The following is a 27863-nucleotide window of genomic DNA, read 5'->3' as shown; positions in this document are numbered from 1 at the left end:
ATTTTCCATTTAAAAAAATCCCATTTTATTGTTCGCTTAAACATGGAATAAGAAAATAGTCAATAAATGAAGGGGAAAAAAAAAACTATTAATCAGGCTCACCGTTGAATGGGGACAAGGTGGCACCGAACATTCGAGTTCTTGTAATTACTAAACTACCCCATTCTTCTTAACGTGGCTTACAGTAAGTGGCCGCCAAACCATCCCTTCTGAATCCCTAGAAGGGAGAAACTAGGAAAAGAAGCGAGGAGTACTCAAGAAGCGAGGAGTACTCAAGAAGCGAGCAGAACTCAAAATTCGAAACGCAAGTTTAGTGGTCGGCACGATTCCTGCTTTCGATCTTATACTTTTCTTCTTGCGCTTTCAATCCTCCATACTCTACTTTCGGAATCAGAGGTCGTCATAAGCTCTCTGCTCTGGCTTTGTACGAGTATGTTCCTTGACCATCTTCTTCTACCAGATTTTAAGCATTTCTCTCATGTATGTGTATATATATTTGTGATTCTAGGTAGATTGATGTATACATGTTCATATCATATCAACGATACGGAAATTTCGTTTGTCAGTTGCTTAGATCTTTAAAGCGTGATATAACTTTTAATCTGCTTGTATTATTGTGATATTGTATTGCGCTGTTTGGCTTCTGCGAAAGTGGAGCAATATTAGAAATTAATTGAAGGAAAAGAGTTAGAACTCGATTGTGAGCTGTGTCATTGTTGCTCTTCAAAGCACGAGTTTATTAGATGCTTATTTTCTTTTCTTTTCTTTTCATGTCAGTCCCCGAATATTGTCAGTCTGATTAGTGATCAGCTAGTCTATAGAGAGAAATAAGTAATAACTAAGCGGAAGGCATATTTTTAGGATATCCTGGCAGCCACGCAACCCTGTTTTGTTTAGGTTAGTGTGGAAGATCAATTTACTCCTAGGTTTCGTATCTTCTGAGTTATAATATTATTTCCCCCCAAATTGTTCAAGTGTCTTAACAATTTTTGTATTATACAGGTCGTCTTGAGTTCTCGGAGAAATGTTTTTGGGGGTCATTCGCCGCAAAGTTGTTCTGGTAATGGAAAATTAGAAAATCTGGATTGTTAGACTTTTGTATCTATCTGAGCTATGGCTCAGCTGCGTAATTTCAATTGCTTCCGGATCATATTGAGTGCTGCATCAATTTATGTTCATTTTTGAGCATATGAATCTTTAGTTATTTTTGTTTTTTCCAATATTCTATGGTTGTTTGACAGTCAGCGTCAAAGGTTAGGTCTCCAATCCGAACACCTGGACGTTACAACACTTCACAAAAGGAGGTACTTATGATCCTTTTTTGTTGTTTTTGCATCTGACCAGTAATATCAGAGTTGTTTTTCGCTTTATGGCTTTCGCCTTTAGGTTATCCCCATTGTGCAGTGATTCTAAGTAGGTTTTTAATGGTAAATGCAAAATAGTGAACTGATTTACATTTCCTCATGTGTCATTGTGATCAAATTTTGTGTAATATTTTGCAGGCTTTGATCTATGGGATTGGCTCTCAACATGTGCAGAGCTGTCAATATGGTAAATTCTTAGGTAATGTTGTAAAAATTCTGATTTATGATTTCCTTTTGTATGTTTATTACATTTTTTTTTCCTTTTTTCTTGATTTTATAATTTCTTTGGCTCAGGAAGTGATATTTATTCAAAGGCAGGGAGGTTAGTGAGCTCTGATCTTTGTGTTAATATGTTTAATCAGTTTTTTTCTCTCAAAAATTCTTGGACTTGTATTGTTTCTGCTTTTGTTGCTGGCCGTTGATGTTGTTATGTGTTTTCTCCCCTTTTAGAGATAGGGAATAGGATTAGCTGCTTGAAATGAGCTTTATCTCTTTCGTAGACTTAGGACTTAGGAGGCACAGGCACAATTCTCTCCATAATGGAGACATATCACATATGGCATTTCTGATGATTGTGAACCTTACACTTTTATCTAACATTGGAAAATAGGTGGTCCAAACACATGGGTTTCTCAATTTGCATGTTTATGATACTTTACTATTTACATAGTTTTGTCCTTTTAGAGGTTTATGGCTTTGGGAGGACTTTCGTCATCCCCAGGTTTGGCAGAGAATTCGAATAATAATTTAAACACTAATAGAAAGAGGGAGGGTTTCTTTAGATGTAAACATTCGTACTCGATATCCTATTTCTTTTGATTAGTCTTTATGTCTTTCATTTATAGAGACTACAATGTGATGCTTCGACCAGAATATTTTGTACGAAGGCATAGAGCATTTTCTTCGGACAATGGTAAGGACCGGCTCTGATCAAGTGAGCACACCTAATTTTTTAATCAAATTTAATTCTTATTTTATTGTTTATTGCTAGCTGAAGGAGACCTGGTTGAGGCTGTTGTCCCTTTTATGGGTGAATCTATTACTGATGGCACCATTGCAAAATTCTTGAAGAGTATGTTGTATTTATAGTTTCCTTTTCTTTTATGCTTATTTTATTTTTCTTTGGGGGGAAAAATGGGTGAGAAAGATTTGGATGAAAAATGAGTGTTGTTCCATGTTTTAGCTGGTGAAAAAGTGTGAGAATGGAAAATTTGTAAGATAAAGAGAGGCAGTTTTGCCACCACAAATCATCATTTTAATTTTTTCAGACAATTTTTTAAAGAAACGTAAGACGTTATGGGCACATTATGTCAAATGATTTTCTATCTTTCTACTAAATTCTACCACAAATCGTTGTTTTAATTTTTTTCAGATTTTTTTAACAAAAAGTAGTACCGTATGGGCACATTATGTCTTCTTGATTTTCTATCTTTCCTACTAAATTTATGGGAAACAAGTTTTTGCCATTCAACCACTTCAAGCACTCCCCAGTTTCATCCCCCATTGCTTCTACTCTTCCATCAGTCATACTTAATGTACGGCTACTTTGGGTGTGTTTCTACGTAGTATTAGCTTGTACAAAAGTTTGACCGATATGTATTATGTGTTTGCCTCCTGAAACTTATATATGGTGTGTATTGGTAGATCCTGGTGACACAGTTGCAGTTGATGAGGCAATTGCTCAGATTGAAACTGACAAGGTACTATTTGTGAAGATATTCATTAAAAATCTGTAATTTCTAATGACTGTAACTGGTTGTCGTGAATGTGCGCATTCTAAGCATTTCTAATGTGCTTCTTCTTTGTCTTCCTCTAGGTGACAATAGATGTGGTTAGTCCTGAAGCTGGCACCATTCAAAAGGTTGGTGTTGTGACAGCATTAAATTGTCAAGAAATTTATTGCTTTTTTCAATTCTTCATTGTTACAATTTTTATTTTGACCGACCTTGTTCTTTTCTTTTTTTCCTTTTCATATCTTTACAATTTATCCTATAACTGGTAATAGTTTATAGCCAAGGAAGGTGATACTGTGGAACCAGGTACGAAGGTTGCCGTCATTTCAAAATCAGGTGAAGGTGCGGCTCAAGCTACGCCATTGGAAAAATCTGCTCCTCCACCTCCTGCAGCAAAGGAGAGTGCAGAAAAGAAAATCCCTAAAGCAGAGTCCTCACCTGGCAAGGAGAAGGATAGAAAACCTTCAACATCACAAGATGCAGTTCAAGCCCCTTCACCTTCTAGATCCACATCTTCAGAACCTCAGCTTCCTCCCAAGGATAGGGAGAGACGAGTAAGTTGGATTGTTGTTTTTCTAGCATATGCAATGTTCATAGCCTCTTTTTAAGTATATTTACATCCCTCGTCAGTAGTAAGGAATAAGGATGTTCTCTTGGGTACAAATTTTGCATTCTTTCTTATTGGAAATGTTTCCAGGTTCCAATGACAAGACTGAGAAAACGAGTTGCAACCCGCTTGAAAGATTCTCAAAATACATTTGCACTGCTGACTACCTTCAATGAGGTCGATATGTAGGTTCACCTTCACCTCTTCTTATTTTCTTCAAGTGTGGCTGAATCAAGTCCGTCTTGGTAAGGGGTGTTTGGGAGTTGTAAAAACAATGTAGACTCTTTAACATTGATGACTTTTTCTTACTTGAAAACTAATACAAATTATAACTAATCTGGTTAGGACAAGCAAACATATATGTTAGGTTTGTTTTTGAATTAAACAATAATACAGGATTATTCATCATAGTCCCAAACACGCTTAGAAGTCTTGATTCATTTGAAGTTGATACTGTAATGATTCTTTTAGGGGTATGAGTGACTGTAGTTGTTGGCATATTTTGATATGGAACAAATCTACAAGTCCCTTGGGGGAAAGAAGAAAGTTAAATAAGTAGTGAACAAAATTATAACTGCTTTTAACTTTCAGAATGTTTGTGAAATGACACAGTTGTTTAACTTGCTTGATTTTATCCTTCATATGTCGTAAAATGCAGGACCAACCTGATGAAGCTTCGTTCGGATTACAAAGATGCCTTTGTGGAAAAACATGGAGTTAAATTGGGACTTATGTCAGGATTTGTTAAGGTACGTACTGTAGTGTGTATATGAAGTTCTACTTCATGTTTGTACCCTGTGGTCGGTTCTTTTCTACTTTTTGGAACTCCATATATGAATGTCATCATTGTTCTTTTATTAGGCTGCTGTAAGTGCTCTCCAAAGTCAGCCAGTTGTCAATGCTGTGATTGATGGAGATGATATCATTTATCGAGATTACATTGATATCAGCATTGCTGTTGGCACTGCCAAGGTATGGATATTTTTTCTTTGTTGAACTTCTTTGACTATGTCAAACTTATGTGGGTTTACATATATGTAATTCCAGATTTAGTACATCGACTGCAAGAATGTTAAACTATTTAAGACACGATCTGATTTGGGTATTGTTGTCTAAGATACCCGTGTTTACACAAGTGTGATGGTCACTTTTGTCAGTTGTTTAATATGTTAAAAGAGAATTAAAAATAAATGAGAAAAAAGCTTTCATATACTTAGTTGCGGGAAAAGTCGATTAGAAGAATGCTATTCTTAAGCTTTGATTAGATTATTCAGCTCCCACATGCTCCAGGAACTTACAGTTGTCCTAATGTATGATTTAACTAGTTAAAATTCATGACTACTCAGATTGAAGGAAAATTTATAAGGGATATTGAAGATCCCACGTAATTACTATAGTTTGTTTAGGCTATAGCAGTGTACTTCCCCGTCATACAGCCATCTCCACCATCCAGTATTGGCTTAGTGTACAAGGTTATTTACATTTTGCCTAATTTGTATACATATGCTCACGCACAATGGATAAATAAAACTTGAAAGTGTTTGACACTATGTCTTTCCTCATACAAGGGACTTGTTGTTCCTGTGGTCCGCAATGCCGAAAAAATGAATTTTGCAGAGATAGAGAAGGAGATCAGTGCCCTGGGAAAGAAAGCGAATGAAGGTACTATATCCATTGATGATATGGCAGGAGGTACATTCACCATATCCAATGGTGGCGTGTATGGAAGTCTTCTAAGTACGCCAATTATCAACCCCCCACAGGTATTGCTGGCTATACTCTACCTCCTCGCTTGACTTGGTTGATTGGCACATCGCTAAACATTAGAAAAAATTTTATATGCAGTCGGCTATCCTGGGAATGCACTCTATTGTGTCACGTCCAATGGTTGTGGGAGGCAATATAGTTCCCAGGCCAATGATGTACATTGCACTAACATATGATCATCGGCTGATTGATGGAAGGGAGGCTGTCTTTTTCTTGCGCCGTATCAAAGATGTTGTGGAGGACCCAAGAAGGCTTCTCCTTGATGTGTGAAGAACGCTCTGCTGATATATAATAAATTGCAGCTGTGCATAAGATCCAGGATTTTCATTGAAAAAACCTTTTGGATATCAAAATTTTGCAGGTATAATGTGTTTCATTCACCTTCAAGCTAAGAGTGTTGATCAAGCAGAAGGCTCGCTTGCATTGCGTGCCTTGAAAATGTTGGGTTGAGCTTTGGAATTTATTTTCTTGTTGCGGCTAAGATGATCTATGTTTAGTAATTTTGGAATTATTGCAGAGCAGTGAATATCCAAATTCAAATTTTTAGTTCTTTGTATTATTCCGATCATCGAAGTTGACATGGCAGATCTCATGGAATGTGCAAAGGCTAACTTCGCAAAAGGTGAAGAAACGGGTAGAGGTGTGAAGTGGACCGGCCCATGAAGGCCTCGGGCTGGCCCAGCCTTTAAATGGTTTGGGGCCTTCATGGGCCGGCCCGGCCCACCTCATCACATGTGGCCCCAAGCCTTCATGGGCCTGGCCGCCCCAGCCCACAGGTGGTCCAAGTCCTTCGTGGGCCGAGCCGGCCAGGCCTTTAAATGGTTAGAAGCCTTTGTGGGCCGGACGGCCCATCTCATAACATTTTGGGTGTTTGGCACATATGGCTCCAAGCCTTCATGGGCCGGCCAGGCCCGGGCCATTTCATAACAGTTTGGGCATTTAGCACATATGGCTCCAAGCCTTCATGGGCCGACCCATCTTGTAACAGTTTGCAGCAAATCTCAAATTTCATGGCCCAGCACTTTGGGAAGCAGATACCGGGCCTTACTTTAATAAAAAAATTTAAGGAAAATGTGTATTACATTAAATGGGTTAACTTAAAACCAATGATCTGCTGAAGACCTAACCACTATGTCATAATTTCACTTGTAATAATTATTCCCTTCAATTTAAAAATAATTTAAAATTGGTAGGGCCCAGGTGAGCCAGCCTACCAAAGGGTCGGGAATCCCAGCCAGTGAAGAGATGCTGGCCCGACCCCAAACGGGCTAGGTTGTTCTGCTCAGACGGGCTGGAGGCCGGTTTGACCCCTCTAGAAACAAGAAGACACTTCCTTAACCAGTTGATGCCGGGTATGGGGTTACCCGACTGTATTAGTTCTCATGACGTATCCCTTCATTGAATAACATAAGGCAGATCTTAACCATTTTGTAAGAGACGGAAAATTCCAGATTGCTGTGCATTTGTCTTGTAATTAAAAGGTATTAATTATTTAGGGATTAAAAATAGAACTAGTGGCAAGCTCCTACCCTCGTACCCCCACTTGCCTTAAAATTCTTTACCTAATTATTTGCATCAGCCCCATAGCCCAAGGTGTCCTGAAGTGGGTTGATGGATACAGGTATCGGGTAAAAAGGCACCCCTCATTCCAGTCAATCTAGGATCAGCACATTAATCAAGTTTTAATATCATGCAACCGGAGAACCAACCAATAATCCCAGCAGCTGCATTCAAAGCATGTTGGGGGATGGTGGGGAAATGCTAGCCAAGATTTCATTGACATCAGCCAACAATACAACTGCGCTGCGGAAGCCATCAGTCTAAAATGCCGGCCTGCTTATAACCACCCCTGCAAGAGTCTCTACATGGAGAATGAACCAGTTAAGCTTCAAAGATGTTGCAGTAAGATAATGTTGTCTAGAAGATCATACAGCATTACTTCTTAGTAAGACTTCAAAAAGGACTAAATAACAGAAAGCGAGCAGCAAAGCCATAAGGGAGCAGGGAAGTTTTACCATAGGACTAGTCTTCGCTTCATCTGATCAAGTTATATGGCCAGGTTACTAAACTAATGGTATCATCTTGTCTTCCTGAGTTAATTCAAGCACTTTTGACCACTGCGGTCCTATAATAAGTCACCAGCAAAAATCGCATCTGCCTAACTACCTCTGTTAATTTTCCAATATCCTCTGATGAACCACCAAGAGACTCTTTCGTTTCTTTTTTTTTTTTTTTATAAACACCAACAGTCTTATTAGAAGCCACAAAAGAGATAAGTTACAAAGTCAGTGATGAATCAAAAACTTACCTTCAAATACCAGTTCCTTCTTCTCTTTTGAAGTTCCAAGACTCTCCTCAACCATATTCTCGATGACAAATCTCACAATCTTAAAACAGAAAGTTAGCCCCTTGTAGACTTGGCTTAACCGTTGTTACTTGTTAGAAACTTTGGAAATAATGGGGAGAGAATGGATTCACCTGATTGGTTTGTACTGTCCTATTCGATGCATTCTTTCTTGTGCTTGCCTCTCCACCAAGGATCCATCACAAAACCTACACAGTCCAAAACAAAAGCCCAAACTTACAACAATGTAAAATGGATAGGAGCAGCATTTATAAATCAATGAGAAAGTGTAGTGGTACACAAAAGGGCATGCCCAAAGTCACACTGCTTATCAAATGTTGTGCAACAGCAAAATATATATATAATAAAAAATAATAAAAAAACCACAAAGAATGGGGCTGCCCACAAATTCAAGGCCAAAGCTCCGATACTTGCTGTAGGAACATGCAACCAAAACATTACCCCCAATAAAATCTTGGGAGTTCAACTAATATAGAAGTCTGACTTTGGTGCCCTTTTCACTGTGCTGGTAATAATCACAGAAATTTGTTTCAATGATGCACATTTAGTTTGCAACCTCAAGACACAAACACCAGTGGTTTTAGGGGAAAAAAGAAGGCAGCAAATGGCTCACATGTGATGATATACTGTAAGATTTGAGAGCAACGCCCCCTACTTTCAAACTCTTTGAGGAAAATTCTGCAATTTGAATCCTCAGTAAATCTCTTTATGACAGCGTCTCTTGCAGGCAGGGACATGCTTCCATCCAATTGAACACAACTTATGCCTGACTGCAACATTCATCAAATTATAATTACCTATGTCCATAAAGCTTCCTTTATTAATAGGGTAAACAGCTACTGAAAAGCTTAACAACAAATTGATATGTTATAATCTAAATCACAATGTCATTAAGAGACATGATACCACTAAGTTCTTCTCAGGGATACATTATCTACCATCAAGCAAAAATGTGCCATAAACAATAACAGCTTAATCATATTGTTCAAATTTTATCCCAGTCTTCAAAATTGTTATCATAAACATTTACTAAACAACAAAAAAAGGAGAAGCAAAATACCTTCATCACTAGAGCTGCCAAGGTCAAAATCAGAAGTCTGTATATAATTGTCTACATCAGAATCATCGTTAGCATCAGCATCAACATGGCTATGTTTCATTCCTATTAAAATCAGATATCAAAGTAAATGAAAACTGCAACAAAAATTCAAATCACTCCAAAACTACAAACCCTAGACGAAGAGGATGGTTATTTCAATAACATATTTAAAAAAAAAAAAGGAGAAGCAAACTAACTTCGTCGCTAGAGCTGCAAAGGTCAGAATCAGAAGTCTGTATATAATTGTCTACGCCAGACCTATTGACATCGGAATCATTGTTAGCATCAGCATCAACATGGCTATGTTTCGTTCCTGTTCAAAATCAGATATCAAAGTAAACGAAAACTGCAACAAAAATTCAAATCGCTTCAAAACTACAAACCCTAGACGAAGATGATAACTATTTCAATAACATATAAAAAGAAGAAGAAGCAAACTATCTTCGTCGCTAGAGCTACTAAGGTCAGAATCAGAATCTACATCAGACCTATTGACATCGGAATCATCGATAGCATCAACATGGCTATGTTTCGTTCCTGTTCAAAATCAGATATCAAAGTAAAAGAAAACTGCAACGAAAATTCAAATCGCTTCACTACTATAAACCCTAGACGAAGAGATAGTAATTTCAATGACATGTAACCGTCGGTGTAATTTGAAATCAAGAAACTTAAACCAAGAATCCAAGAACGTTACCGTAATCGATCGAGAGTTTAAAGGCTCTTTTACCAGACCGAAGTTCCATTGACGCCGAATGAAAAGTCTAGGGTTTCAATTCTTTCAGCCTCCGCTTGCTGTCGAGGAGGGGATTTCTGTCTGAAAGCTTTTGGAGAACAGCGAGAGAGTGCGAGTGTTTGGGCCTTTGGGGGCTCGGGTTGTAAAAAAACGATGTGGCCGGGCCAATTGGCGGGAATCCACGTCATCAGTTAGAGAAATGCTACGGCAGCTACGCTGTGGCCTGTGGGGTAGTGGTGTAAAGTGGGCCGACCCAGTCAGACACGGTCCACAGAGGCCCGGAACTTTCGGGCCAGGCATTACGAGCCAACGGCCTCCGGTCCGTTTCACAGCTATATGTTCATCCATGAAATTTTTGTTTCTATTTTTATAGGATATATTTATTTTCACACCTATTTATAGGATATATTTATTTTTATTACTAATTAAAATTGGCATGTTTGTGTGCATGTATGTATGTATATATTGTAAACTTCGAATCATCCGAATTGCAAAACATGTCCTAAATGGATAAAATTGCATCTAACCACACATGACATCAACGGCTTCCCCGATAAATCATGGTGGGAATTTCAATTGATTTTTCACTATATTTTTTAATGAAGAAACCTTAAATCTCTATTTTGTAACTAAATTTGCTTCTCTTTTTTTTCTTCCCTATGAGCAATTTGGCTTTTTTTTCATCACGCCTAAAGGTTAGTGGCCGAGTTGATAGACACAAATTTTATCAAATTTTCTGATTTGATTTTTCTCAAAACATATTAATATAAATTATTGACTTAGAAAAAGATACATATTATAAAATTATTATATCAAAATTCAATTTCACAATTACACATCTCGCCATGCACAATTAAGTGTTTTTTTGAATAACCACAAAATCCATACTTGAAACAGCTAAGTTTACGATAAATGTCGCAAAGATTGTCTTTAGGGAAACAAGTTTAAGTTTCAATGGCGGCCACCTCCGCTGCCAGAGCCAGTACCGGCTCCCACTCCAGCACCGCTCCCGGTACCGACTCCTATGCCAATCCCGATCCCGATCCCAATTCCACCACCACGACCACCACCTACACCTGCACCACTTCCAAGTCCTCCGCCAGCACCACCTCCTACTCCCCCTCCCGCGCCAAATCCTCCCCCACGACCAGATCCTTCACCAATACCACCACCACCACCTCCTCCAGCTCCTCCTCCACCTCCAATGCCTCCACCAGCTCCACCACCTAAGCCACCACCTGCACCAAATCCACCTCCACGCCCTGATCCCCCTCCTGCACCCCCACCCCCACCACCTCCACCTCCGCCTCCTCCTCCACCGCCACCAACTCCTCCGGCACCACCACCTACACCACCACCAGCGCCAAAGCCTCCACCATGGCCTGAACCACCACCCAAACCACCACCACCTCCTCCACCTCCCCCTCCACCTCCACCTCCACCAGCACCAGCACCAGCACCTACACCTCCACCGGCTCCAAAACCTCCACCATGACCTGAGCCTCCACCCACACCACCTCCACCACCGCCTCCAAAACCTCCTCCACCACCAGCTCCCAATCCTCCTCCTCTACCTGCACCTCCACCAACTCCTCCTCCTCCTGCTCCACCACCACCCCCTAATCCCCCTCCTCCACCAATACCTCCTCCAGCTCCACCACCGCTGCCGAAACCACCACCACCTCCTAGTCCTCCTCCACGTCCACCAGGCCCTCGATCACCAAATCCAGAGCCACGACACCGTCGTCCCCGTTGACAATAGCGGTCATAATCACGGTACCTGGTTTTGTCAATTTTGTCATCACCAAGACTGATTGCACTAAGATGGAGGACAATACACAGAACAAGTAGAACCATTGAAAGCCATTTTTGAGAGACACCCATTGTTTATCAACTAAGTTTGCTGTTGCTTGTATCTTGTTTGTTAAGACTGTCCAGTCCTTATATAGAGTGAATTGAACCAGGCAATTATGTGCTTCTCCATTGAACAGCCATTAATACGTACATGTTCATTGCTGCGACGTCGACGCGCTGGAACCGTTGGGGAAGTGGCGGGAACATTTAATGTCAAAACCCAAGTCAACGCTAACTTTAGATCCCATATCAAGCCCGTATGTTAGTTATTATGAGCAACAAGTAGCATGTTTAGTCCCTACTTTTGCTCAAGCAGATAGTTTGACCAGTCCAATTTTGTTAGACACGCATATATCCATATGGATTGTGAATGATCAAACATCGAAGTTTGGTATCCCGGATAATGAATTCGTGTGCCCACATGTTTTACCTATGCACATGAAATCTTAATGCTAGCAATTTATCAATTGACATAACTGAGATAAGATCATGTTAGTACCGTTGATGGGTCCTACCTATTTCTAGATTTATGCCTTTTTTGGAACAAATTGGTTGCTGGAAGGCGTGCAAGCCATACCAGTACCATATGTGTAATTAACTTAGTCAACTCTATCTCTGCTGACACTCCAACTCCAGCATACTTACTCTGCTCTGCTATAATTAGTTGCATTCAAGATATTGGTACTGCCAGTGGACTCTTTAAGGTGACTTTCACATCACAGCATCACTGCAAGTGAAAGTAACTCACAAAAAAACAATTATAATTGCTAAACAAAAAAAAAATGTGTTTCAAACTTCAATCATGTTTATAGCATTGAAATAATGAAATGCAGAAGCTAAAGATCGAGAGAGACAGAGTAATGATAACTGGTTATTTTCATTGTGTAGTGGCAGGGAAAGAGTTTGCTGCTTCGTGCATGGTTTACTGATTCACATTTCACATTAAATCTTTTTACTAGAGAGGGGCAAAGCAGCTGGTGCAGATAAGGAGAGAGCAGAAGGTGATTTCTTTTTCGGTGGCCAGCCACAGCCCACCGCATTCCACTATGGTAAGCCCACCAATCGCATGCAATACCCACAAATCACATCGGCCAACGAAGTCCTGGGCCGAAACCCAAAACAAAAATAATGTCAAATCGTGTTAGAGTGTGTTAAAACTTATGACCTCCCACACATATATATTAGGAGGTTCAAACAGTTAACTTAACAATTTGTACCAACGATTTTTTGTTGGAAAATGTAAAGCATGCTAATGCAGCAAAACTGAATTCAATCCCTCTGTTAAATTGCAATTCTTTTCCTTTGGAACCCAAAGCTTGTAAGTAATCTAAATAAGGGGCTCAAAGATAGGGAGCTAGGAGAAATTGTGTGGAAAGAGTAAGAGTTTTACTACCAAATCCAGTGTTTCCTACGGTAAACAATTCATTAATGAGAAAGAAAACAAGAGGTACAATAGAAAATCAAAGGGAGGCGGCAATCGCTCCATTCAAGCGTTGCATAATCCCACTCACAAAGATCTACTTGGCGTAAATTTGAGGACCCTGTCACCCACTCGTGACACCCCTCCTAAGTCCTAACCATGCTCACTTTGAAGAGGTCAAGCTCGGTGCCCGACTGCTCGACCACATAGAATAGCATTGCTTGGGATGGGATATTCATCCCTCCATGAATTTGCAGGTGAATAAACACGGAGATAGAATTGTTGTCCCAAGTACTGACGCGCCCAGTTCTCAGACCTTACATTCCACATTCCTACATTGTCCAGAGGCATATAAACTGCAGTCCATGAACTCGGATACACCTGCATTGGTAAAGTACCACAGAACAATCAAAATATGCCTGCCCTGTCACCATTAGGAGTTGTAGAAACCAGTAAGGTGTCCATATATCATGCTAAGCATGTCAAAATGTGGGAATTCAAGAAGATAAATGACTAGAACTTTCACATAATCAACTGATCACCAGGTTATCATGACAACCGCGATAGAATAGTATTACGATGAACAAGTGATTGTCTATTATTGCAATGGCATTGCCTGCATTCTGTATTTATGGTGAGAATCATGTAAATATTCGTGATAGATAGGTTATTGTACCTGAACCGTGCAACGGGAAATTGTATCTCTTAAGTTGTAACTCAATCTACTAGCAGGTGACCACTGGCCTCCATCCATCCTGCCCAATTCAAAATACTGTTAGCTTCAGAATCAAAGAAATGTGAGTCACCGCTTTCAGCAAAAATAATAAGGTCCAATTCCAGACTCCGCAATTTCCACTATCTCCTTCCAAAAGCTTTGCTATTATAAGACATGAAATTCAATGGATGAACCGAAATGCAAACTGGAGTAGTGTTACAAATGAAAGTACAGACAAAAACTTACCCCACAACAAAGAGGTTGTGACCATCAATGTGCCAGGATTCCACCGTATCCTCATAGTTTTCAAAAACAATTTCAACATAACCTCTAAAGTCGGCTGCCATGACAGAAGTTTGGAGGTAAGCACCAGCACCGGTGGGGCTGTATGGGATACTATTAGGATTAAAGACACCAGATATCTTGAAATAGTCGGCAAGCTTAAGAGGAGTGTCAGCTGGTATGAAGGATACACTATTGACAGCATATCGCTGCTTGCCATTAATAACCGGAGCAGAATTCTGAAGTCGAATTGTTCGAGTTGTGTTGATCATTCCATAATGATAAGAACCTTGCGGATTTGGTCTTGGACCACTAGCAGTCAGATTTCGTCTGGTTTGATATAAAGCACGACAAAATTACAAGAGATGATAAAGGACTTGTGAAAGCATAGTCAGAAGAAATATGCAGCAATCAAAAGTGCCTCCCGTCTGACTATCATAATGAGAATGTAGATTGCTCTAGGACAAGGAATTTTTTCCATCCAAATTCATTAGCTACTTATTTTTTAATTGTAAACTAATGTTTCTGTCTCAAACTTCCGCATAAAAAACTAGTTTGTTGCTCTCTTTTAGTTACAACTTTTTTCTAAAAGGAAAAAACATGATTTAATTCCAGTGTGAGACTGAAACCATGCACCTTTGCTTCAAATGAACCTAACGCTGGAAAAGAACTATTGAGAAAAACAATCATACCTTAGGGATCGAGCTTGTTCAAGAGATAAATCAATTTGAGTTGTTAGCCCAACAGGAGGAGGGCCAGAAACAGTTCCCGCTGAATTGCTATAGCGAAAAAAGGAGGTCGCATTGAGAACTTGAGAGGTGAAACGTGTTGAGACAACAATATAGTAATTTTGTGGTGGCTGATCAGCAGTAACCAATACAGAGAGGGACTGTCCTAGATGGAGGTCAAGTGAATCATAAGAGTTCTGGAGAGTGTGGATTCCTTCCACCTCTACCAAAACCAACTTATGACCCTGTATTCTGAAATTGATGGAGGTGGTAAGCCCCACATTTGAAATCCGGAACCGATAAGTCTTGCCTGCCAACAAGTTCACCACAGAATTAGATCACACAAAATACCGTGCCTTAAGCATAAATACCAAAAAGTGAAATTTACTCTTCATCACCATTTGTTACCTTGATCAACTGTGAATGTGTATCCATTTGATCCACGACCATTGATAAGAAGCCCATCAGGGAAGGGGAGATCAGTTCCACTGTCCAGAATGGCTTTCAAATCCTGTAAAGTTCAAATTAGAAACAGAAACAAAAATCAGTAAGATGATGAACATGACTTGCCATCGTCCACAACCAGTCATCCATAACACAAATCGCATGATTTTTTTGTGACTAAATTAATGCACAAGCTGAAATTTTAATAAGGAATAATATGTGTTCCAATCGAGCAACTTACAGTGTGATTTTTGGTAAACCAGTCACCAGCAAGAATGGTGAATTCTCCAGCCGGAGGAGCAAATGGTACAGGAATTACAGAACGGCTTGCAATTTTGAAACCACCAAAACCCCCTGCAGCTTTGTGCATGCCAAGGGAAGGGAAGTAGAAATAGCTACCAATCTGATCTTTGACTTGAAGCACATAAGTGAAGTTCTGCCCCAGTGGGATGGGACAGTTTGTGCCATAGACTCCATCCTGCCATGAGTTCCTTCTCTGCTGCACTCCATTCCTACAAATAAAATTACAGAATTCTAACATCACATCTAAGTATCTAACAGTGAAATATCGTTACAGGTAAACAAGTGATCTATCTCATCATGCAACACAACCAAACTGGATTGAAAGGAGAGAATACTCCACCTATCATAATAGCACTGATACTCTCCTCAAGTGAAGAAGAACTTAATCACAAAACCATCATTCCAAAAGATAATTCTGACATTTATTTTACATTCTAAAACAAGAGGGGCTCGTGAAAGCAACCCTGCTTACAGTTCTACGGGCTCAGCGATGACAATATCAAGCTATGTGTTCCACAGAAACCTCAGATTTGGTGTTGACACAGGGCCTAGTGATCAAATTTAGTTCACATGCTTCAATAGTATTTTGACAAAAAATCCCCAATTAGTTATACTGGTTCAAGCAGAGTTAGGACAAAAAAACAAGACCTAAACTCATCATATTCAGACATGACTACATCAATTTTTTGTGAGTGGTCCTATATGGTTGTCCTTTTCCTAAAGAGGGAAAAAAATTTCTTGGCCGCTGGCGATGAAGCTGCAGTGCATCCGACAAAACTAACCTAATTAAAGCCACATTGAGCAAAAAGATTTCCATCCACCTCAAAAATTGAAAGTCACTAAATATCCATCTAAAATAGAAATGACTAAATAATTTTCCTTCAAGGAATGGCATGAGCATATTTAGCATAAACTAAAAACTAAATAGAACAAATAGTGCACAAGGAGGGAGAAAAATGAAGTGGTACTAACCAAGAGAGGAGAAAAGGTTCGTCCAAGCTATTAAAAACATTGATGATCAGGTTATCATTTGTCACTGACTCAATCTGTGGCCCTGGAAATTGACCATTTATCAATATCCCCTGCATACCATCAAGAAGCTTCATACATAAGGCCATGACCCACTCATTCATTCCATTACATAGTATGTCGAGAAATTACAAGTGAATGAAAACAGTGAAAATTAACAGGAATGGAACGTACCGTTTGTTTAACGCCAAGTGGGTAGATATCACCGTAAGTGACATTCCATGTATAGAACCTGTAAGGGTCTTCTCCTCTAGTGCAGGTCACCAGCAAACCCACCACTAACATGAGACACCACACATTCCTGCCAAGACCCATCTTTCCTAACTCTTCCGTGATCAAGTTTTTGAAAAGGGAACGATACATGGGGACTGAAATATGAGAAAGAGACTTCAAGCAGAAGAACAATTCTCACCCTTTAGTCTGCCGCGCTCTGTATCTATTTTTCTTTTTCTCTTTTTCACTTTTTTTTTTCCCCCTTCTCGTGGTTGCTTTGGGGGTTCTATTATCTTCCTCGTTAAGACAATGTCGGTCAAGAACTTTTGTTTGTTGGGTTTATTGATGATGGGATTTATGGCTCTTTTTATAAGCAGAAACAGGGTGTGTGAGCTGTACTGGACTGTCTTTTAGCCCACACCGCGTACATTGATTCCGGCGAAGTAAATTTATGTGGCCTCAGTCTCACCAATAATACACTGAATTCAAAGTTATAAGTTTGAATAGATGAACGGCATTACATTTCACACCCTCACTTTTTACTTCTCACACCCCCTATCAATTGTCCGTTTTATTGAAATGATAGTGCCTAATTGCAACCTAATTTATTGCCCGACGTTACTTTTCACACCCCCTATCAATTGTCAGTTTTATTGAAATGATAGTGTCTAATCGCAACCCAATTTATTGGTGTAAATAACAAAAAAGTTGGTGCAAATAGCATTACCCATACATGAATAGGTTACGACACCCATATGTCAGTTCAATCAATTGGATATAATTTGACATGCAACTTGACTGCATTCATCCTGGTGAAACCATATTACAATAAGTTAATTTAGTTCACTGAGCTTCCATCAAGGCTGAGTCTGAGTTTGAATTTGATTAGAACTTTGAGAATATTTCCAGTTGGGTCTGAGTTTCAATTTGAAGTAAACCATATAAACAACTGTAAACAGCATATTAACATCCACAACCGGAACAAAAAAACTTCAACTCAAACTACATTTAAAATGAAACAGTTTAGCAATGGAGTTCAGGCGCTTTAAACTTAGGTAGAAATCCAGCATAAGTTATACATGTGATTCAACTTGCAACATTATTTTCTCTGTTTTCGGACCTCCGTGTTTCAACAGCTCAATTACACAACTCTCTGAGGCTCTAGTCACCATTTCTAGCTGCTTGGTAACATCTTTTAGCATCTTAACCTCCCCTGTTAAATACTGGGAACAGTGTATCTTCATCCTCTCCAACGTCGTAGCATTCTCCAACAAAATTGTCACAAAACTCATTTCTGCTGGACGGCCATCAAAACACTGAAGGCAACATGATTTGAGGCAAGAATTCAAACCCTGAGGTAAAGGGTTTCTCACCAATTTTCCAGCACATACCTAGAAGGCAACAATAGATAAAACCTCCGATGACTACATTCAAGAACCAAAAGCCAAGCCTTCATGGATTACAGATTTACCTCCTTAATAAAAACATCTTCAAGAACTGGCGAGTTACTCAAAATTCCCATTAGTACCCTGCTTGTATCGCTCATCACCCTTGCTTTCACCTCCAAAGAGGTCAAGTTAACAAACGTCGGGAGAAGGTCAAGATTCTCCATAAAACTGCAATGAATACCCTAGGAGAGGGAAATAAAATGCTTTTTCAAAAACCCCAACGGTAGTGCAATTATTTACAAGCAAGCAAATGAAATCCTGACATATGAAATAAGAAAGGAAATAGATATGCACCACATGTCAAAAATTTTTATTAAAAGCAGAAAAATAGAAAGGGGCAATACCTCAAGGGTTGCATCACAAATTTTCAAGGTTTTAGCAAAACAGATTACCCTGAACAAATTCTCTGCGTAGCTTCTAACTTTTGGATGACTCCAACTGCTTTCGAAGTTTATATGTGTTTCAACTGATGAAGACAAGTTATCTAGGACCAAATCAATTGTCAGATCACTTGTACAACTAACATACTTAAGATTTTCTGTATTAACCTTGATCTGACATTCATCCTTGAGTCCAGGGCAGAAAACATCTATAGTCAAGTTCCTTAGAGTTGGTATAGATATGATAGCTCTTTTCACATTCCACCATCCACATCTGCATAATTTCAACTCTTCGAGTACCAGAAGTCCAGAAAATAGTCTATGGATGGATAGATCATCCACCAATGTAACATCACAAAGATGTAAAGTCCTGAGGCTAGAAAAACAAGTGGTTGAAGCAAATTGTAAGTGACAGCGAGCATGTTCTATCTTTAATACAGTTAATGTTTTGCTGGTACATAGGCAACGGGGTAACATCAGCACTGTTTCCATACGAAATGATAGATGAAGCTCGTGAACATGACGTCTAACAGCCGCATATATCCAAGAACTGAGACGGAAACTATCAACAACGCCACAATGCTTGAGACGAAACATTTTAATATTCGATGAATGAAGAAGAAGCACCTTTTCCACAAAATTCATGAAGCCATTGCTGAACTTAAATTCTTTTTTGTAGTAATTAGAGCATTCAAAGTCTAAGTTGGTAACTGAGATCCATAGGTCCTGCCACCTAGTTGACAATATGCATGTTGCAACAGCATTTTTTGTTGGAAGGAAAGAAAGAATGTGATGGAGAAGACTATCTGACAGTTGGCTGATTCTATCTTCACTCTCAACCACTTTTTGTCCTCCACCAATCTTTTGTATTTTCATATCAGGCAATGTACAACTGATATCCATTCACTAAAGGGACCCCTGATCAGTTATAGAAAATGATTTTACGAATCCAAGCAAAGAAATGTTTAAATAAAAAGTTGTAAATTTCATAAGAACTAAATCTATTTTAGTATCTTTAAACAAACAAACAAACCTTCTTTTACATGCCAAGGACACGACAGAATTGCAAGTCCTAATTACTCAGATGCTCAACAAGCCCACATTCATAACAGGTTTCAACCAGATGATTATCTTCCCATCTTCAACGTGAAGTAATCCTGATTAAGACTCTATGTTTTGTGAAGTAATCCTCATTAAAACTCTATGTTTACCCACAATTGGTCCAACCATAGCTTTTACATTGATAAAACTAAAATGTGAAAGGAAAAACCAAAAAAAAAATCGTATCTCAATCATCATCAGACGTGAAGCGTCGTCAAAAAACCAATAACAAAAAAAAATTTAAGACCTCTATTTATGCTACTAACGTCGATTCCACCACAAAGTTGCTGCAAATATATTTCTGTTAAATAAAAATTTCAAGGCTTTGGCAACATCACAGTTTGTCTGCAGATTGGCTTGATACAATGACTACTTTCCACATCAGGTGAGTTTAGTAAGCAGTTTCAACATCAAAAAATACCTGGCATTTGGCAACTTAGTGCCCAGACAACTCTTCAGCTACGTTTTACAAAGGGAAGAAGCAGATATTTCGGTATAAATCTTGAATAGCATACAAAATAGATTTTCCCTCTGATATTAAAACCTAGAGATACTCCTAAGTTCGAAACTTCAATGCCCTTCACGATTTATGTGTCTCTCTCTACATTTACTTCCATTTTCCAATCCCCATATAAGAAAGTCAAATCAGACAAAGAAATCATAAAGTAATAGAATATCCCAGATCACTCAAAAGCGAAGACATTTATACTAATCAGAAATTAGGGAAAAAATACGATACCTGAAGAAGTATTTAGATGGCTGAGAAATAGAATAAAGATCCCAGCTTGATGGCTTCGGAAGTTAAAGAGGAGATGAATATTTTCTTCGAGCACAGCTGAAACATTCGGAGGGGAACGAATGCCTCCCAAATTGCAATCGCGTTTGTCTAAGGGTTCACAGAAATTTTTGACCTGTTTTTTTTTTACATATGAGTTATGCCTTGCGACTCGAAACGCCCCGTTTGCGCTGTTTTGGCGCCCTCAAGCGAAACTGCCAAAATGCCCAAAACTGGAGTTGAGTCGGTGCATAGGTTTTGGGCCTGAAATCTGCAACCTGTCATTCTCATGGGTTTATGGGCCCGAAGTCCCGAGCCTGTCATGCACTCATGCCCAAATAAATCGTTCAAAAGAAAGAGGAAGAGAGCCCTTCGGTGCCTTGGTAGTCCGCAGGCCTGATGTCCAACAATGCATAAAGAAACTCCAACGGAGGGCCGCAGGTAATCATGGGTTTATGGGCCTGAGTCTCAAGCCCGAGTTTAGATCATGGAAGAGCTTGAAGCCTCAATCGGTGTCGGCGTAGCCCTTTTAAGTAGTAATCATTCAAAAGAATGGGGCCTTTTGTCAGGTCCCAAAAGCTTTTTTTCCCTTGAGGTGAGGGGGTTGTCTGTAGCTACTGTGGGGTTGTTCATACTTCATAGCTGGTTTTGGGACGAACCCTACAAATGCATTTGGTCGGGCTAATATGAAAAACTGGCAAAACACTTGGGAATTTTTCTCTGTTTATTGGATTGGCCCTTTTGTAGGAGCAATTTCAGCAGCTATGGGTTTTCGCTTGCTTGTCCCGGCAGCAATTAAGCAAAAGAAAGCCCGAAGATTGGGTTAGATTTGCTTACCGTTTTCATGTGTTTCAGCATGTTAGGTAGCGTGGATAGCACATGAAAGTGAATATTGGAGATTGGTGAACAACCTTCTTGAAACTGAAGACAACAAACTAGTATATTGATAAGGATCTCCTTACAAACCAAAGCCCAACCGACACCCACCTAATGGGCCGGCTGTAACCAGAGCCTCCAGGGAGCCCTAGGCCCAATGCCCTGAAAACTCTGGCTTGCAATGGGCCTCCAAAGCCCAACCGACACCCACCTAATGGGCCGGCTGTAACCAGAGCCTCCAGGGAGCCCTAGGCCCAATGCCCTGAAAACTCTGGCTTGCAAGGGGAGGCCCAACCTCCCCCTTATATTCTGCACGTCACTCCCACATCTGGGCGATGTGGGACGTGCACGTAACATACCCCCGCTTTTACAAGGCCAACGCCCACGTTGGGCTACACTGTCCCTAAGACAGGTCGCCCCTTCCGCGAACGCAACTCCCACATCTGGGCGATGTGAGACGTGCACGTAACATACCCCCGCTTTTACAAGGCCAACGCCCACGTTGGGCTACACTGTCCCTAAGACAGGTCGCCCCTTCCGCGAACGCAGCCCCGCCCGGCCCATACCGGGACAGAGGAGCACGTACACATCCCACAGCCGCCCAGCTGGGTGGCTCCGATACCAAATGATAAGGATCTCCTTACAAACCAAAGTCCAACCGACACCCACCTAATGGGCCGGCTGTAACCAGAGCCTCCAAGGAGTCCTATGCCCAATGCCCTGAAAACTCTAACTTGCAAGGGGAGGCCCAACCTCCCCCTTATATTCTGCACGTCACTCCCACATCTGGGCGATGTGGGACGTGCACGTAACATATATATTGTTTTTCAAAGGAATCTGTCTATTAACTAAGCTGTCACATTAGGAGTTAAATGCAAAGTCCCAAGCAAAATGATTCATACTGACAAAAACAACTTCTCTGAATTCAACATTTGCGTTCCTCCACAAGTATAGAAAAACCAACAACAAATATAGAAAAATCCAATTCCAACCGCACATGAATCAGGACAAGTTTCTGTCCTGTATTAAATATACTATTACTCTTGGACAAAAGCACTTGGGACCATCAACTAAGATATTCAATATTGCAATCAACAGAGAAGTAGAGAACAGGCTGTAACTTTCCTTTGTTGTGATTAGAGACCAACCATACTTGAGCCAACTAGAGAGACCAAAAGAGAGGGGCGATATGGCTGCAGTAAAGGCAGCCATAGGAGATGCAGTTTTGACCTCCCTATGGGTATTCAGTTTGCCATGCCGGGGCGTTTTATCGTCGATGGCGGTGAGGTTTCTGGGTGTTCAGAGCCTGGCACTTGCTCGGCTCTTCATCACAACAATTGTAGCATCTGTTTTTGTGTTGACATTTAACGTGGCCGGCGGTGCAATGGGAGGTGCAAGCTTCAATCCAGCCACTACAATCTCATCCTATGCAGCGGGCCTTAAACCAAACTGGACTCTCCTGTCCATGGCTATCCGATTTCCGGCTCAAGCAGCAGGTGCAGTTGGTGGGGCCAAGGCAATTCTGCAATTAATTCCAACACAATACAAACACATGATTAAAGGGCCTTCATTGAAGGTGGATTTGCACACTGGAGCTGTAGTAGAGGGAGTGTTGAACTTCGTGTTCAATCTAACTATTTTTGTTGTGATGCTCAGGGGACCTAAAAGCTTGTTTTTGCAAGTGTGGTTGATATCTGTGGTTACCGTGGGGTTGTTCATAGCTGGTTCTGGGTACACAGGGCCATCGATCAACCCGGCCAACGCATTTGGCTGGGCTTATGTCAATAATTTGCATAACAATTGGGAGTTCTTTTATGTTTACTGGATTGGCCCTCTCATTGGAGCAATATCTGCTGCTTTTGTTTTTCGCTTGCTCTTCCAAGTACCAGTTCAGCAAAAGCAAAAGAAAAAGAAAGCCTGAGGTTGAGGGAGCTTCAATGTAAACTAGAATTAGCTTGATTTAATAAAGAAAGTCTTTCATTTTCATTCAGTAGGAATTCATGAGCATCACAATTTCACAAAACATTCCCTTTCAGAAGTAAGAGAACAAAAATACTATTCACTGCATATTAGTTTTTGCCGATGATGTGGGAAAATTGAAGTTTCAAAGGGGAACTCTCTGTGTTCTCAGCACAAACATAAGATCCAAGTTTCTTCCTTGCTCTGCTGTCTGTTCCTGGTTCTAGTTCCGTGCAAGTTCATATATATCTGTTCATGGTTTGAAGGAACTTCCTGATAACTGGGACATCTTGATTCCACTTCATCAGGCTATCAATCCTATCAGTTTCTCCTTCCAATGAAGAGTCTACTTGAACATCTGCAATGTTGGTTCTGGTGCCCTGAGACTATTGTTTACTATGATCACGAAGAACCCAATTTATTAAGCTGCAGCCACATACTCTTGACTGCCAATATTAGAAAAATCTAAGGTTTCCCACTTTTTTTCTTTTAGATCGGCAAATATCTTATTAATGGCTTTAATGTTTTGCTGACAAAAAAACCCAAGTGAATCTCCCAACATCCCCAACTAAGAAAGTTCAAGAGTAGATTGAAGGCTTAGTTTTGAATAAATCCAGGCTTAACAGGAACAGGACTAGTTGTATAGATTTCGCAAACTTAAACATACCTAAGAAACACAGTAGCAAGAGCAACCACCACCGACAAAGAAGCAGTTGAATGGTCCAGCTCTGACTCTGCACATTGAATCTATCTACTGATGTTGATGAAATAAAGGAGCATTAATGGTAGGGAAGAGCCAATTCCTGGAGCTGCAAACATGAAAGAGAAAAATATCTTTTTGATTACAATCTTATGCAGTCACTTACACACAATTCATTACAAGAAAAAACACACATAGCGAAGAGAATTTTGAAAAAAAGAAAATAATGCAATGTACCTCTAGAATGATAAACAGAGTGAAACTTGTGCTGCCAAATCCACGAAATATATCTTAAAATTCTATAAAGCACACACAAAAAAACAAATACTGAATTGATTTCTCTACTACTTATTATGTGGGATAGACTCTTGAGTGCGTGCGGTCTATCCCCGACCCTGCCCACGGCAGAAAACTTGTGGTTTTTTTTTTTTTTTTACATTTTATATTTGAGTTCTCCACACTGGTCTAGATCATTGCCCATGAACTGATGTTAAATAATACTAACATGAAAGAGGAGTTCATATGTAGGTTCATTGAACCTGGTCACTCTTTATAGGCCGCTTACCACAGAAGATGTACTGTGTCTATATGCAGACCTTGGTGCGTAAAAAGTTGCCGCACATGGAAAAAGCCAAAAGTAATGACGGAATTTGACGGCCACGATTAGTCACTCGTGGCTCGTGAATATATTCTTTTGGCCTTGTCAAGTTTACAAACATACACCTATACATTTAACTTTATACTATCAGGTATCACCATTCACTCCCCATATTCCAAAGATCGTACCCAACGCGACACGTTTCAAGTATCACTATGAGAGCCGGAAAGAACAAGCGCTGGATAACTTACAGAGACAGTTACATGAAACCCTTTCAGGCTTAAGAAGGAAAAAAAAAGAAGTTAACGAGGGATTGATGAGAATGGAGAGATAAAAAGATTCACCTCTTATCTATACTACACAGCCAAGCTAGGATCTTCAACCTTCATTACCACCACTGGCCAGATTTGGAAGGTTGTGAAGGAGAGACAGCTATAAAGCTGTATCCATGGGATAGCAACCAAGAACCCGAAGGCATGTTGCGAATTCCTGCGAACAAGAACAAGATATGTCATTTCAAGAACTGGGATATCTGTGCACCATAGGAGAGTTTATAATACGACATATGATGTAATTCCTTTGAAATAAGTAAAGCCAGCAAGATGTAGGAGCCTGATCATTAGATAACCTTTGGCAATACAGGAAGGACGGGGTTGATGTAATCAAATTGCAATTCCAATTGTTTTAAGAAGAAAAAGAAGCTGAAAATTTTTACAGTGCTTAGCCATCTAAATAAGTTAAAACATGTAGTACCAGACCAAAGAGGTCTTTGATATAAACTTTTGGCTATGAATAGTCAACAGTTAAAAAAACAGCTCTCCTCTATTGTTAAATCCAAGCAAACAAAAAGCTCTCCTTAGAAGCTGAAAAAAGAAAGTCAAATCACATGCCTCAGCAATGCAGGTAGAGACAGCAGAGGAAGAAGGGATAGAGAGGAACCCCTGCAAATCATTGGAATGTATGGTCTTGGGAAGAATGTAATATCCACATCAAAACTGAACTGGGAAAAATCAACAAATCATATTCTTCCCAAACCATTCATTCCTACAACTTGCAGCGGCTCGTCCCTTTCCATCTCCTCTGTATTCATCTCTCATTTCAGTTTCAGTTTCAGTTTCAGTTTCAGGTCTGATTGACTGATAGCTCTACTGGGGGTTGGCCATATATTTATAGCCCCAATATGGCTATGTTTGATCAATAACAGCCCCTTTAGTTTCGGGATTTTGCTCTTACTAATTCGTATTTGCTTTAACAGATGTAGTTTTGCTACTCTGTTTATAAGACAACCAACTTTTGCCAGTCAAACGGGGAAAAAAAAACAACTTTGCAATTTTCAAGCACAAGTTTAGGAGTTCATGACTTGATTACTACATAATGAAATCAATCCATGGTCAATGACTACTCCATAATGTGATGCGTGAAGAGGCACCTGCAATTCTACCAATCTACATCTTCTATCCGACTATCCGAGTTCCCGACCTGTTCCACCGAATCTTCCCAGCTTAACTGAGAAACACCGTAGCCCATAGGAAAAGACTTCTAAGCCATCGGAAGCATAAAAGGCCGATATGTTTTCTGATAATTAGTAGGTTGAATGGTTCTTGTCAAAGAGAGCGAATGAAATAAATTTGAAGTTAGGACGGGAAACAATGTCGGATGAGGAATTTTGTCGAACATATGAGGGACGGTTTCGTATTATTAGGTGAAAACGTTGATAGCGGTGCTGGTAGTGTTAACTACAACAAGTTTACTTGGTGGTTAGACATTTTCTTCCTTGTCTGACAAGCTCCTACACAGAGAGATTGGTGTTACAGAGAAAGATTATACAGAATTACAGATCCATTCAGACATCAGGGCCTGAGGCTATGAGAACGAGGCGCGATTGGGCACCCGAAAGTAGGAAAACTTGCTTGTGGTGCACTCTCCTGCGGAGATCCGCATGAATTATAGAGTGTGTTCAAAGTGGGCCCCTGGGCCTCGTCTACTCCTCAAGCCTGCTGGGCCTGACGACCAAGCGAAAGCAACTGCCATGCAGGCCACAAGGTGCTGGCCTAACCCAACATGTCTAGTTTGACATGGACTTGAAAAAGCTTGGGGTGTTGAGGTCTTACTACATCCCAACAGGCCGAGACCAGGGCCCAATGCATTGTTTCTTCTCTACGGCCCTTGATACAAAACGACAAATTTCGGAGAAATGATCTTTTGTCATCACTAACGTTTACAAATTACAATTATAAATGACAACTAATAATTTTTTTATAAAAAAAAAACGTAATTCGTTTCTTTTGCTTTTTCTTATTCTAATTCATTGAAATTGAAGTTGATACTTGATACCATAAAAATCACATCACGTTGAGAGACAGTCTTCTTTCATTCATGTAGCTTGATAGTACATACACCTACTCAACAACTAACTCATTCACCAATAGTTGAGAGCCAAAACTGTAGTACACGGTACACCAAGCCGTTCATTGTGGATGTGGATAATAACAAAATTAACAATTTCTTTCATGTTTGTCAATTGTTTTTACCAAGGGCAGATTTAGGGGGACTACACTAGGCTGTAGTCCCCCCAAATGTTTGGTAATTATATATATATACACTTACACATATATACACAAACATATATATATGGATACATGCATACATACATATACAAATACATACATATTTATATAATTATACATAAATAAATAAAAATATAATTATATACATGTTCATACCTAAATATACACTAAGCCACCTAAATAAAAACACACTTTGTACCTACTCTCTTTCGTTGGTGCAAGTGTGTAACCGTGTTTCTTCATAAGTTCGTCTTAAGAATCTCAACTAACAGTAAGCCTAAATGTCTAATCAACTAATTTCAGTAACTTGTACTGCCAATTAAATAGGTATCATGTAAATAGCCTAAAAAAAATTTCCGGGGGCGCTGCCCCAGGACCCCCGTCAACTTTTAACAGTCCCCCTAACATAAATTCCTGGTTCCGCCGTTGGTTTTTACAGTCTCGCGCGTATAGTGTAGGTGATTGCACAGTTCACCCAACTACTCTATTATTTTTCTTTTGGAGCTTAGGATACCAATATATGGTGGGAAATTAGATCGGGTTGGTAAACCTATCGATCATCACTCAAGACTTCGAATGGAGTTTTATTATAATAATTAACTAGTCTTTTTCATTTTCCCGTGTAGGAAAATATGAACAAATTTCACAAAATCAGCACTATCGACTTTCAAGTCAAGAAGAAGAGAGAGTTGTGGTCAACTACATGCGTTGGTATGTGTCGTGACACCGTGAAGCGGGCCTAGGAGCGGTGGTGCCGTTTGTAATAGATCAAATCGATGTAATGAGTCAAAATTGGCTTA

General features: G+C 39.9%; 6 protein-coding genes across 19 annotated transcripts; 2 read left to right on the top strand and 4 right to left on the bottom strand.

Moving 5' to 3' along the window:
- Positions 1-201: 201 nt before the first annotated feature.
- LOC120000541 (dihydrolipoyllysine-residue succinyltransferase component of 2-oxoglutarate dehydrogenase complex 2, mitochondrial-like) lies at positions 202-6027 on the top strand. 2 transcript variants are annotated; one of them, XM_038848657.1, is made up of 16 exons: positions 202-430; positions 778-897; positions 1003-1060; positions 1242-1304; positions 1503-1563; positions 1659-1686; positions 2210-2277; positions 2356-2436; positions 3009-3064; positions 3181-3225; positions 3370-3651; positions 3795-3889; positions 4363-4453; positions 4566-4676; positions 5273-5467; positions 5550-6027. In XM_038848657.1, exons 3-16 carry the CDS (start codon positions 1025-1027, stop codon positions 5739-5741), a joined length of 1404 nt encoding a protein of 467 aa, XP_038704585.1. In that variant the 5' UTR covers positions 202-430; positions 778-897; positions 1003-1024; the 3' UTR covers positions 5742-6027. The 2 variants fall into 2 exon arrangements, with proteins under 2 accessions (XP_038704585.1, XP_038704584.1); XM_038848656.1 differs by lacking the exon at positions 778-897.
- A 906-nt stretch (positions 6028-6933) lies between these two features.
- Positions 6934-9795, bottom strand: LOC120000263 (ATP-dependent helicase rhp16-like). Of its 11 annotated transcripts, XR_005468598.1 has the most exons (7): positions 9424-9795; positions 9133-9248; positions 8897-8998; positions 8450-8606; positions 7950-8024; positions 7780-7858; positions 6934-7332 (listed from the first exon to the last, which is right to left on the bottom strand). XR_005468598.1 is itself a non-coding variant. In XM_038848239.1 (5 exons), exons 3-5 carry the CDS (start codon positions 8994-8996, stop codon positions 7969-7971), a joined length of 309 nt encoding a protein of 102 aa, XP_038704167.1. In that variant the 5' UTR covers positions 8997-8998; positions 9133-9248; positions 9424-9795; the 3' UTR covers positions 6934-7968. The 11 variants fall into 11 exon arrangements, 4 of the variants coding, with proteins under 4 accessions (XP_038704167.1, XP_038704169.1, XP_038704168.1 ...); XR_005468596.1 differs by having other exon boundaries at positions 7487-8024; XR_005468597.1 differs by having other exon boundaries at positions 7780-8024.
- An 827-nt stretch (positions 9796-10622) lies between these two features.
- Positions 10623-11555, bottom strand: LOC120000090 (glycine-rich cell wall structural protein 1-like). Its single transcript, XM_038847963.1, has 2 exons — positions 11114-11555; positions 10623-11017 (listed from the first exon to the last, which is right to left on the bottom strand). The coding sequence occupies exons 1-2, from the start codon at positions 11553-11555 to the stop codon at positions 10623-10625; spliced, it is 837 nt and encodes a 278-aa protein (XP_038703891.1).
- Positions 11556-12889: 1334 nt separating this feature from the next.
- LOC120000262 (L-ascorbate oxidase homolog) lies at positions 12890-17005 on the bottom strand. Its single transcript, XM_038848238.1, has 8 exons — positions 16621-17005; positions 16390-16499; positions 15356-15626; positions 15079-15181; positions 14635-14980; positions 13907-14272; positions 13622-13700; positions 12890-13326 (listed from the first exon to the last, which is right to left on the bottom strand). Exons 1-8 carry the CDS (start codon positions 16807-16809, stop codon positions 13123-13125), a joined length of 1668 nt encoding a protein of 555 aa, XP_038704166.1. The 5' UTR covers positions 16810-17005; the 3' UTR covers positions 12890-13122.
- A 595-nt stretch (positions 17006-17600) lies between these two features.
- Positions 17601-21064, bottom strand: LOC119999431 (F-box/LRR-repeat protein At4g14103-like). Of its 3 annotated transcripts, XM_038846991.1 has the most exons (5): positions 20328-21062; positions 19521-19644; positions 18452-19405; positions 18131-18289; positions 17601-18050 (listed from the first exon to the last, which is right to left on the bottom strand). In XM_038846991.1, exons 3-5 carry the CDS (start codon positions 19388-19390, stop codon positions 17733-17735), a joined length of 1416 nt encoding a protein of 471 aa, XP_038702919.1. In that variant the 5' UTR covers positions 19391-19405; positions 19521-19644; positions 20328-21062; the 3' UTR covers positions 17601-17732. The 3 variants fall into 3 exon arrangements, with proteins under 3 accessions (XP_038702919.1, XP_038702920.1, XP_038702918.1); XM_038846992.1 differs by lacking the exon at positions 19521-19644 and having other exon boundaries at positions 18452-19393; positions 20328-21064; XM_038846990.1 differs by lacking the exon at positions 19521-19644 and having other exon boundaries at positions 20328-21059.
- Positions 21065-22197: 1133 nt separating this feature from the next.
- LOC119999632 (aquaporin SIP1-1-like) lies at positions 22198-23508 on the top strand. Its single transcript, XM_038847316.1, has one exon. The coding sequence runs from the start codon at positions 22429-22431 to the stop codon at positions 23158-23160; it is 732 nt and encodes a 243-aa protein (XP_038703244.1). The 5' UTR covers positions 22198-22428; the 3' UTR covers positions 23161-23508.
- Positions 23509-27863: the final 4355 nt, after the last annotated feature.

Source organism: Tripterygium wilfordii, chromosome 6 (genome assembly GCF_013401445.1).
Source record: "Tripterygium wilfordii isolate XIE 37 chromosome 6, ASM1340144v1, whole genome shotgun sequence".
In the NCBI taxonomy this organism is placed as follows: domain Eukaryota; kingdom Viridiplantae; phylum Streptophyta; class Magnoliopsida; order Celastrales; family Celastraceae; genus Tripterygium; species Tripterygium wilfordii.
The sequence above is the reverse complement of the archived record's forward strand: the minus strand, read 5'-3'. Positions and strand labels throughout refer to the sequence as shown.

Excerpts from the sequence above, each read along its gene's own strand:
- LOC120000541 (XM_038848656.1), top strand. The coding sequence starts at position 1,025 with ATGTTTTTGGGGGTCATTCGCCGCAAAGTTGTTCTG. Across the intron at positions 1,305-1,502 it reads ACAACACTTCACAAAAGGAG|GCTTTGATCTATGGGATTGG; the intron begins GTACTTATGATC and ends AATATTTTGCAG. Across the intron at positions 3,226-3,369 it reads AAGCTGGCACCATTCAAAAG|TTTATAGCCAAGGAAGGTGA; the intron begins GTTGGTGTTGTG and ends AACTGGTAATAG.
- LOC120000263 (XM_038848239.1), bottom strand. The coding sequence starts at position 8,996 with ATGAAACATAGCCATGTTGATGCTGATGCTAACGATGATTCTGATGTA. Across the intron at positions 8,603-8,896 it reads TGGCAGCTCTAGTGATGAAG|GCATAAGTTGTGTTCAATTG; the intron begins GTATTTTGCTTC and ends TGTTGCAGTCAG. Across the intron at positions 8,025-8,449 it reads CTTACAGTATATCATCACAT|GTTTTGTGATGGATCCTTGG; the intron begins GTGAGCCATTTG and ends TGGACTGTGTAG.
- LOC120000090 (XM_038847963.1), bottom strand. The coding sequence starts at position 11,555 with ATGGGTGTCTCTCAAAAATGGCTTTCAATGGTTCTACTTGTTCTGTGT. Across the intron at positions 11,018-11,113 it reads AGGTGCTGGTGCTGGTGCTG|GTGGTGGTGCCGGAGGAGTT; the intron begins GTGGAGGTGGAG and ends GTGGTGGTGTAG.
- LOC120000262 (XM_038848238.1), bottom strand. The coding sequence starts at position 16,809 with ATGTATCGTTCCCTTTTCAAAAACTTGATCACGGAAGAGTTAGGAAAG. Across the intron at positions 14,981-15,078 it reads CACATTCACAGTTGATCAAG|GCAAGACTTATCGGTTCCGG; the intron begins GTAACAAATGGT and ends ACTTGTTGGCAG. Across the intron at positions 13,327-13,621 it reads TTTCCCGTTGCACGGTTCAG|GTGTATCCGAGTTCATGGAC; the intron begins GTACAATAACCT and ends TTACCAATGCAG.
- LOC119999431 (XM_038846992.1), bottom strand. The coding sequence starts at position 19,390 with ATGGATATCAGTTGTACATTGCCTGATATGAAAATACAAAAGATTGGT. Across the intron at positions 18,290-18,451 it reads TTTGTGATGCAACCCTTGAG|GGTATTCATTGCAGTTTTAT; the intron begins GTATTGCCCCTT and ends TCCCTCTCCTAG. Across the intron at positions 18,051-18,130 it reads AAGATGTTTTTATTAAGGAG|GTATGTGCTGGAAAATTGGT; the intron begins GTAAATCTGTAA and ends GTTGCCTTCTAG.
- LOC119999632 (XM_038847316.1), top strand. The coding sequence starts at position 22,429 with ATGGCTGCAGTAAAGGCAGCCATAGGAGATGCAGTTTTGACCTCCCTA.